Consider the following 11,058-nt stretch of genomic DNA (forward strand, 5'->3'; position numbering starts at 1 on the left):
ATCTGAGTTAATTTCTACAGATTGAATTTGCTAACTGAACTAGAAATAGAGAGACAAGAGGATGTCCCATGCAGAGAAAGCAGTATGTACAAAATCTCAGAGAAAAGAAAGCAGGCAGTTTTTGGGAGTTCTCTTAAGCCATTTAATGTGCCTGAACCTTAGGGGGTGGTGGAGTGTGAAGTGAAGAGAGAAAAGTTGAGAGAAGTAGGCAGAGGTCAGATTATGAAAGGTACTAAAAATTCTATTACATTTTCACTTAATCCTGAAGGAGTCAGGGAGCCATTGAAGAGATTTCTCTGGAGAAGTAACATGTTCTTATTTACTTTGAGGTTCAAAGTGAATGTAGGGGTGCATTGTGATAAAAAGAACCATGAGGAAGTAGCTACAATAATTTAGGTGAGAAATGATGAAGGCTTAATCTAAGATCACTCCAGTGGGAATGAAAAGAGACATCTGTGGATTGGAAAGACTTTAATCAGGTACAATTGATATGAATTGATAACTGCTTAGAAGGGACACAGGGAGAAGGAGGATTGAGAGATGATTCTCAGTGTTTTGGCTTATGCAAGTGGGTAGATGTTGGTACCATTCACTGAGATATAGGGAACACTGGAGGAAGACAGGACTCAGGAAGGGAAGATACTGAGGACAGTGTTGTACATGTTAAGTTTGAGCTGTTTGTGGATCCAGGTGTACAGGAAGTTAGTATATAGTTTGGAATTTAGGACAGAGATACAGACTAGAGATACACATGTTGGAATTGTTGATGATGTCAGTGGATGAGTCCACCCATGGAAAATGAGCAGAGAAGAGAAAGAAACTAAGAGTAGAAGTCTGCAGAGTACCAACATTTAAGTATGAGAGGGATGGAGGAAGTTTTTGTTAAAACAATATTTTATCCAATCTGTCATCTATAAAAAGAAGGGAATAACACAGTTACGAGAGTGCCAACTCATCATAATCAGTCAGACTTCTTTTGTAAGCCTATTTGTTTTGCTCTCCACCTGAATAGGTTCTCTGAATGGCCCCATCATTCCTACAATAAGCTGGAAAATTAGTAAATAGATTATAGATTCTTAGTTTAATTAATTAATAGAGATTATTATATGTCTCTAGAGAGGAGACAGTAGGGAAGGTTTATAAAACTTTTTTTTAAAATTAGAGACAGGGTCTCACTATGTTGCCCAGGCTGGTCTCAAACTCCTGGGCTCAAGCAATCCTTCCACTTGGCCTCCAAAGTTCTGGGGTTATAAATCTTTCTAAGGACTAGTTGTTGTTTTGCATTTTTAATTGTAGCTTCCGACTGTACTAAACTATTCTGGCATTCTCTCTTTTAGAATCGAGTGAATTGGAACCTGAATGTGACCAGTGTAAAGATGGTTACATGGGCCCGAACTGCAATAAATGTGAAAATGGTTATTACAATTTTGACAGCATCTGTAGAAAGTGCCAATGTCACGGCCATGTGGACCCAGTTAAAACTCCAAAGATTTGTAAGCCTGAGAGTGGTGAGTGCATCAACTGCCTCCATAACACCACTGGGTTTTGGTGTGAGAACTGCCTAGAAGGTTATGTTCAAGACCTCGAGGGAAATTGCATCAAGAAAGGTAAAACTTCACCTAAGTGATTGTAAATTTAATATCTAAACCTAGCAGTGAAAATTTCAGCAGTGAAAAATGGAAGGCTTTGTAAAACCTTCCAACCCTACCAGAGGAGTTTTTGGAAATAGATTTTGATAGATATTTGCCTAAAGAGGTTTCTTTCCATTCCTGCTGCTCTTCTGACACTCCACAGTCAACTCCAGAAATTTGAGGACCAAGACAAAGTCGTTGCGAGAGTGAGACAAAATGTTCTCACATTTTTCTCATCTATTTTTATTTTTATGTTAATAATTTAAGAATCCTATCATTTCTTTTATTCTTTGCTTCCTTTATTCTCATCACTTTGAGGGATCATCAAAGGTCTTTTGAAGTAGGGACATCTAATCTGGTTAGAAGTTCTAGCTGAGAAGCTGGAGTTCATTCTAGCATCTGTCCTAACTTTGGGCCTAAGTTTCCCCCACGTACAAAGGAGGAAATAATAATATTCCCTTTGATTTTTAAAAGCAAACTTATTCACATGGCAAAATATTTCTTACTGGAAAGCTCAGTAAAGATTAATTTTAAAAATTAATGATTATAAATTCAGGATAAGTTAGGGATATTGAGGGTTTAATAGGTCACAGAGAGATTGGACCATGCTGTTCTACAAACCACTCTTTGATATTCTAACATTGTGAACACGAGGCTGATGAGCAGTTGGTCTGTGGCAAGTGCCATCTTTCTGCCATTTTCTTGGTATCTTGATACTGTTGTGATTAAGACAAAAAGATTCAGATTGAACCCTATTACTAGCTAGAGATCCCACTACTCAATTCTGTTACCTACTTGGGAGGCACACTTTGTCCATACTTAACTGACAGGACTGATGGTTTTTCTTATTAGCTATTAAGTAATATGTACAAACTTTGCCTCTTTTTAGAATAAGTTGATATGGCTTTTGTGGTGAAGAATTATAATAATAATAGTAATAATTTTATTGAGTATCTGCTATATGCCAAGCATTAAATGTGATAATGCGTGTGGTACATTATTTCATTTAATCCTTCCCAAGAACTCTGCAAAGTTGATGTTATTCACATTCTACAGATAAGGAAATTGAGCTTTAAAAAAATTTACTTATCTATAGCCACACACTTCTATTTGATTCCAAAGCCTTTAGTCCTTCCACCAAACTATGCTGCCATTAGACATACAAAGTATAGTACCTAAATTATAAAGTAGTTGTAATCTACACAAAGGAAGAATTCCTACACATGGAATTAAGGAAAGCTGTTTTCTCTCTTGGCTGACGTCAGCCTCGGACATTTAAAATTTGTTTTTCAGACATAACTCGAGGTACAGTTTTGCCTACACCTCCTTTGCAGATAATTATTTTACCTTTATGAAATGCCATCAGACTTGTTAGACATTTTTGTTCAAATGATTGCCATATACCCCTGTCACTTTTAACTATGTGATTTAGAACTCAGTAGTGACAAATTTACTGCCTTTGCAGGAATTTGTATGATTTTATCTAAGAGTAAGAATGGACAACTCCACTGGAATTTTCCCAATTTTTTTTTTTTTTTTTGAGACAGAGTCTTGCTCTGCCACCCAGGCTGGAGTGCAGTGGCACAATCTCAGCTCACTGCAACCTCCGCCTCCCGGGTTCAAAAAATTCTCTGCCTCAGCCTCTTGAATAGCTGGGATTACAGGTGCCCGCCACCACGCCCAGCTAATTTTTGTATTTTCAGTAGAGACAGAGTTTCACCATCTTGGCCAGGCTGGTCTTGAACTCCTGAACTCGTGATCCATCCGCCTCGGCCTCCTAAAGTGCTGGGATTACAGGTGTGAGCCACCACACCCGACTCAAAGATTTTAATGTAGATATTATACATATTGGAAAACAGCCATAGATGTAATAATCTAGCTTTATAGACCCTGATTCTTACCCTTATCACTATATTTCTTTAAAAATTATTTTTAACTTGCATTATCTTAAAGCAGAATATCATGTCAACATCCTACATCAACATTCACTCCCATGTGCATTTCTTTTATTGTTTCTCAAAACTAGATAATTTTGTCTTTTACATTTCATTCTCTGTTTTTATTTTCAGAAGTTATTGTTCCAACACCTGAAGGTTCTACCATTTTGGTTTCCAATGCCTCTTTGACCACATCAGTGCCCACCCCTGTTATAAATAGTACTTTTACCCCTACAACCCTGCAGACTGTCTTTTCAGTAAGCACTTCTGAAAACAGCACTTCAGCTTTAGCTGATGTATCATGGACCCAGTTTAACATCATCATTTTGACAGTCATCATCATTGTTGTGGTGCTGCTAATGGGATTTGTGGGGGCTGTATATATGTACCGTGAGTACCAAAACCGGAAACTCAATGCCCCCTTTTGGACCATCGAGCTGAAAGAAGACAATATCAGTTTCAGCAGCTACCATGACAGCATTCCCAATGCAGATGTTTCGGGATTGTTAGAAGATGATGGCAATGAAGTGGCTCCCAATGGGCAACTGACCCTGACGACGCCCATACATAACTACAAAGCCTAAGGAGCTAGAAATATTCTCCTGAATTGTTAAACCACAGTGCTTATAAGCATCAGCCCCTGGGCCAGACAAAGCCTGGCTAGAGTTTGCTGAGAAAGCAAAGGCAAATAGTGCATCTGAAATTTTCAGGTACAAATTTGTAATGCGCTTAGCCTATCTATTGCTCTTAGTTTTCCCATGAAGATCTGAAGTGTTCATTGTCATTAGGACTTGAAGTAAAGTATATTTTTGTACTAAACCACGTGGGAGTATGGAAAGGCTAAACCCCATTGTGCAGCCCAAAACCACTTTGACCTCCAGATAGACTCCTGGGGAAGTGTTCACCAAGCCAGTGGTAACAAGATGATGGATGTGGAGGGGGAAAAGACTGCTGAAAGACTTCATCTTCATTCCTGAAACATTTTTTTAAAAACAGTGTCAGGGATTATATTCATTTTACTATACAAAAGGACATCATTGAGGAAAAGCTGGTTTCTAGGCTGTATCACAATAAATAATCTTGATAGTTTCTAGAAGAGGGATAGAAAAGTCCCAAGATCTTCAGAAGGGCTTGGTTTTTTCCTCCTAGGATTCTTGCTCAGTGATGAGATGAAAGCACAGGATAAGCTTCTAATGGAGGAAGGCAGCATTGGGGAGCAGGAGGCTGATGGTCCTCCTCAGGGTCTCAGTGTAAATGATCAATTGTCTAAAAGTAAGGAATATTCCTGCCTCTAGAGAAATAAGGTGTACATAGTTAATGTAGCATATCTGGTCAACATTGTATTTGTATCTATTTGTAAAAAAAAATCATGTCATATTTTATCATCTGGAATTTATTTGTACAGCAGTTAATGGTGTTGTAAAAAGAAAAATATGGGGATTGCTTAAAATACTGTAAAATAGATGGCAATATTGCTAGAGCTGGGACTCTGGTGAGCATCAGTCATTTTTAGTCCCTCTTGAGGACATTGCTGAAATTTATAAGAGGTCGAATGTTTCTAATCTTTCTTTCCTTTCTCAGTCTAAAAGTAGAGTTACATGCTCTTTGACTTACTATGATTCAAGCAATAGATTTTGAAGTCAATAATCATTAAGCTGGGACATAGGATGCATTCTCCAAAAACATTAATCTAAGTAGACACTAGCTACCCTATATATTTTACATAGATTAATATAAAACATATCCTCATTAAAAAATGTTTTTCTTGAATGTAAAAGATAGTCTTCCAAAGGATAGAAATATTTTAGTTCCAAGAGAAAAGCCATCATATTACTTGGGATCTGTAGTTTTCATGCCTGTGAAATATTTATAATCTCTCCCTCACCCCAAATAAAAAATCTCCTAAATGTGAACATAGCCTGTCACTCATTTGCCATGAGGTATGTGCCATCTCCCTGCAGTGCTATAGTTCTCCCATCGTCTTCTTGTCTGGTTAGTGGGTAGCTTTGTAGATGGGTGTGTATAGTTAGTTCTTGCTTTTTGATGCAGTTTTTTCCTAGAGGCTAACTACTGTTGCTCTCATTTATTATGATATTGACATTTTGGGTTAAGCAAGGTGGGTGGGAAAGGTGGTCAGAAGTCAAATATAACTTATTAGGAGGAACAGTGAACTGTGAAGTGGTTAGAAAAAAAAATAAAAACTTATTAGATTAGACCTAGGAAATCCAAGCTGACCCCTTTGCCTAACTTCCCTAGAGAAAAAACTAGAACTTGGTCATCCCTTTATAGGAGACCCCTAAGTTGCTCTCAGGGTTTGGAGATGATGTTCTGGAGGGAGTACAAGCAGATAATCTACTTCTGGTAATCTGAGGGTGCTTTGCATATTTGGCCATTGCTCAGAAGAATAGAGGTTACATTATATTACATTATATGAAAATTATTTAGTTTTTCTATAGCCCTTTGTAGTTTGCAAAGCACTTTTCCATATGTGTGTCCTCTCTTCCACACCATAGCCCCCTGAGGAAGTAATTGTTCTCCCCATTTTATAGATGAAAAGACTGAGGCACAGAGGAGCTAAATGTCTTGTTCACGGCTATACAATGTGTGTCATTATTAGGCTTGGAATCAGGGCTTCTAACTCTAAAGCACATGTTTTTTCAACTATATGCAGAAATTGCCAACCATGGACACAAGAAAGCTAGGAGGAAGAGTTCTACTTGTGGATGTTTTTTATTTTTTTTAAATATCAGGAGCAATCCAGGGCCATACAACCATGAAGCACTTAGCGAAATGAACACAGGAAGATTTACTCTCTGAAGCTAGTGTTAGTGATTAGAAAACAAAACTGCCAGTTTTGTGCTTCATTAAGGTGAACTCATCTTTCACGCAGGGAGGGAAAACTTGCTTTCCCTAGCAGTTGCTGCATATGTGTGTACAGACTGCACAATTCTAAGAAATTATGCAAAATGGCATACCCGACTTTCTCCCAGTTACACCGCCCCCCACCCCCCAAAAAAGGTCAGGATTAAAGGTAGTGAGAAGTGAACATTTATTAAACAGAAGTTAAACCAATAGAGAAAGGAGGTTTGTTGGAATCTAAGAGGATTTTGACCATGTAGAAATTCCTTGAAACAGGCCTTAAAAAGTATTGAAAAATTGAATCACAAAGGAAGTTTACCTTTAAATATTTGTTAATGGCTCCTAGGTTATGGTTATAATTTTTCTCAATGGGAAAAAAAGTCTTAACATTTGTTTTAAATAATATCCTCTAATGTCTCCAGCTTTTTGCTTCTGGAAATAATTTGCTTTAAAATATAAACCAATCACGAAGTTATCTACCACTGAAATCAGTCTAGGAAACTAGTATGGGATGCACTGCACAATGTTCTTTCCTCTAAAGGCATGAGCCCCATAAACTGTGGCATCCAGCAGCAGGATGCCATCTGTCCTTCAGAAAGCCTAATATTGGGCCAGGTGTAGTGGCTCACGCCTGTGATCCCAGCACTTTGGTAGGCTGAGGCGGGTGGATCACGAGGTCAGGAGTTCGAGACCAGCCTGGTCAACATGGCGAAATCCTGTCTCTACTAAAAATACAAAAATTAGCTGGGTGTGGTGGTGCGTGCCTGTAGTCTCAGCTACTCGGGAGGCTGAGGCAGGAGAAGCACTTGAACCCAGGAGGCAGAAGTTACAGTGAGCCGAGACGGCGCCATTTCACTCCAGCCTGGGCGACAGAGCAAGACACCATCTCAAAAAAAAAAAAGAAAAAAGAAAAAGAAAGCCTAATATTGGGAGAATGTTTGTGTAAGGATTGGAAATGTGTTTATTTTTAAATAAGATAGCACTGATGTGAATCTTATTTGGAAATTACAGATACTGCCATTAAGCGATGCTTTTATCTTCATTAATGCCTATGCATTTCTGATGGTTAGGTGCCGTAGGTAGTGTTAAGTATGTCCTTGTCTTCCCTTACTCCCCTCTCACTCCCTCTACCCTCTGTCCCCCAGGGTTCTTTTATTAATGGAATTTCTGCAGTTACAGAGAAAAAAATGACACTTGAAAACTAAAGCTCATTTATATTAATACTAAGGTCCTGTGGGCCTAGTGCATTACTCTTCCCAGTGATACCTAGATTTTAAGAGTAGAGAACAGATGAAACATGGGATGAGAGGAGAGAGGTTTTTTAGACAACATTTGTAGACACCTCAAATTATATCACTATTCTCTAGCGCCAATATTCCCAGGTAAATTGACCATTAAAGCAATACTCACTGACCTACTAGTTTATTTTGGTCAGCTGAGTGCCATCAGGATCTTTAGCCCTTTAAGTGCTGTTTTGGGAGTAGAGAATCCTCTTGACAGCTTTGATTGGAACAGGGTTATTAGATCATTCACTTTTGTCCTACACTTTTTAGGACGCTTGGTGAACGTAACACCACTTAAAATGAACATACCTGGTTCTTATATTTTGGGCTAGGTGGGTAGGAATTGAATTTCCACAGCTCAAGGCAAGGTCTCTGACAAAAAGTTCAGAGAAGTAAAAGGCAACCCAGCGTAACCTGTTACAGCAAGAAAAGCATTTCTGGCTTCATCCACAAAGAATCTTTGGTCTGTTATACTCTTCTTGATAGTAAGGAGTTTGGGAGCTTAAATGAATTTGGTGTGTGCGGGGGAGTAAGGGAAGGTTAGTGCATTTTTCTGTTTAACCCTGAGCCAGTGTCTATGCCAAAGGGAAAGGCAGGAAGAATACACTCATATATCTGAAGAAGTCAAATAATATCAAACGGACTAAAGGTTATGGATCATTAAAATGTCAGTGGTTGAATGATGTTTGCTCAAAGGCAATATGGGAATCTTTCTTGTTACTTATGCATATGCAATAACTGCAGCAGCAGCCCTAGAAAGTGAGCCCAGGGCTTCAGATCTAAGTCCAAAAGCTAAATGATTTAAAGTCAAGTTGTAATGCTAGGCATAAGCACTCTATAATACATTAAATTATAGCCCGAGCAATTAGGGAATGTTTCTGAAACATTAAACTTGTATTTATGTCACTAAAATTCTAACACAAACTTTAAAAACATGTCTCATACATATGCTGTACTAGGCTTCATCATGCATTTCTAAATTTGTGTATGATTTGAATATATGAAAGAATTTATACAAGAGTGTTATTTAAAATTATTAAAAATAAATGTATATAATTTGTACCTATTGTAGATTTGTTGTTTACTTTTTTTGTGGTCAGAGTTGTTTGATATCTTCAAATACATGCCAAGGATCATTTATTTTCAGCCCACTTCATAAAAATCTTTGAACCCTTCATTTATTGGCCATGCATTTTGTTTAAGTTCATTTAAAGAATGTTTTCTACTTGGGGGAAAAAAAAATCCATGAAGAAGATTCCTTCTCTTAGAGGAAAACAAAACAAAACCTGAGAAGAAAATATATTAACATACATTTTTGTTTGTGCTTTTGCCTGTTCCCTCTGAGATCCATTGGATTTTATAGAGAAAACTTGCTCACTTTGGATTTCTTTGTCACACATATGAAGAATTTCCTTTCTTTGGTAGAAATCTGAAGAGAAACCATATTCTACGTATTTATTAGGTAACTTGTAATAAGAGTACATCTTTTTAATATTTTAAGCTACTCTTGAAGAACCTTTATTTTGACAAAGCTATATGGTGTTTAATGGGATGCCATCTGAGAGATTCCTTTATTTGAAAAAAAAAAAAAAAAAAAAACAAGTCAGGCACTTCTTTGTGCTGAGAGCTTTATAAACTTAAATTGTTTTGTTCAACTTCAGTTGGTTGAGATTTAAATTTTTAAACTCTTATATTTTCTTTCTTTTCTAGCCACACAAGAAAACAGGTTTTATTACTTTATAACAACACCTTATGTTTATACATGTGGTTCTGTGATGTATATGAATTGGTTATTAAGGGAAAAGAATAAGCATGGCAGAAATCTAATCAAATTACATTTTGAAGAGAAAGTATATATATATACAAACAAGTAAAGACATTTGCAAGGTTGCATTATCAAAACTGGTTGTATTCATTTTCCATAGGCGTATAAGACACCTATGTTTTTTAAAGTTCCACATGCTCCATTATAATTAAGTCAGTAACTTCAAAGTAACAGTGTGCTTACTTATATTTTAAAAGTTAAGCTGAATTAAAAACAATGTTTTTCATGAGATGATAGCATTAGGAGTGTTAATTGACAGGCTGAAAATCAACATTCTATCTAAATCAATGTTAAAATTGTAGTTTTACCTATAAGTTAGTCTTTCAAGGCAATTTTATGAGGAATTATTGTAGTAATTGTACAGGCTTTCTAGTACTTCTATGTACAAAATGAAAGCCATCAGACAATGTTAAATTCACAATGTGCTGCTTGTTTGTATTAATAATAAGTAGATTTTAAACCTTGTCTGTTGAATGGAACACTGCACTTCAAACAGTTGCAAAAGAAAACAGGCAAAATGTTTTCTTTGTATGTAATAAGAGTAGGTTTGGGTAATAAAAGAAGTGTTTGGGAGGAAATCTTCTTTTGTGGTTTCCTTTGTGTTGTCAGACAAACTGCTAAAATTGTATATGTCAGTATTGGTTCTTTTAGTCTTTGACCCAAGGAAGGAAAAGTCTCAGCTCTTCCAATGTTAATTACTGTTCCAATTTAACCATGTTAAACTCATACAATTTCCTATATATGCCAGGTTATATGATGTCTTCCTCCCTTTGCCGGTACTGCTTCCCCTACCTATAATATCCTTGAGAATGCTCATTCATTCTTTGCAAACCTTTGATAAAGAAAAGTTGATCAATTCTTAAATTTGTACCTCCATTTTGCCTAATGAATACTTTTACTACTGCACATATTTTATTATAAATACTTGTTAGTTTGTGCCTTTCCCAGTGGACTCTGTATTCCTTGAAATCAGTAGCATTTATTCTTCTGCCTCTGGCATCTGGCATGTTGCTGGTACATTGTGGGTGCTCAGTAAGTGATGATTTATGTACAAAAGGTAGTTGACAATACAAGAGTTTGTATGTGAACTTATTTGTTGAAGTATGGCAAGAAAAATTCTATTCAGTGGATAGGATAATATTCCTTATTCAAGAGAGGTGTCAGTTTACATGGGCTTCAGAGGTTCTGAGAAACCCTTGAAATTTCATGCTGTTTTGTTTATTGATGCAATTGTGTTTCTTTTTTTCTGGAGAGAAGACCCATACTTTAATCATTGTCTCAAAAGGATCCATGATCTGCCTGGCGCAGTGGCTCACGCCTGTAATCCCAGCATTTTGGGAGGCCAAAGTGGGTGGATCACCTGAGGTGAGGAGTTCGAGACCAGCCTGGCCAACATGGTGAAACCCCATCTCTACTAAAATACAAAAATTAGCCGGGTGTGGTGGCAGGCGCCTGTGATCTCACTTACTCAGGGGGCTGAGGCAGGAGAATTGCTTGAACCTGGGAGGCGGAATTTGCAGTGA

At 37.3% G+C, this 11,058-nt stretch overlaps 1 protein-coding gene across 1 annotated transcript in view; it reads left to right on the forward strand.

The window, feature by feature from the left end:
* Positions 1 to 8,775, forward strand: part of MEGF9 (multiple EGF like domains 9) — a 114,625-nt gene extending 105,850 nt beyond the window's left edge. The window contains exons 5-6 of the mRNA XM_050761210.1: positions 1,338 to 1,607; positions 3,701 to 8,775. Coding sequence (XP_050617167.1) covers positions 1,338 to 1,607; positions 3,701 to 4,152 — 722 coding nt within the window. The 3' untranslated portion in view covers positions 4,153 to 8,775. The remainder of the gene's footprint in view (positions 1 to 1,337; positions 1,608 to 3,700) is intronic.
* Positions 8,776 to 11,058: the final 2,283 nt, after the last annotated feature.

The sequence above is a fragment of the Macaca thibetana genome, chromosome 15 (assembly GCF_024542745.1).
Source record: "Macaca thibetana thibetana isolate TM-01 chromosome 15, ASM2454274v1, whole genome shotgun sequence".
Taxonomy (NCBI): Eukaryota; Metazoa; Chordata; class Mammalia; order Primates; family Cercopithecidae; genus Macaca; species Macaca thibetana.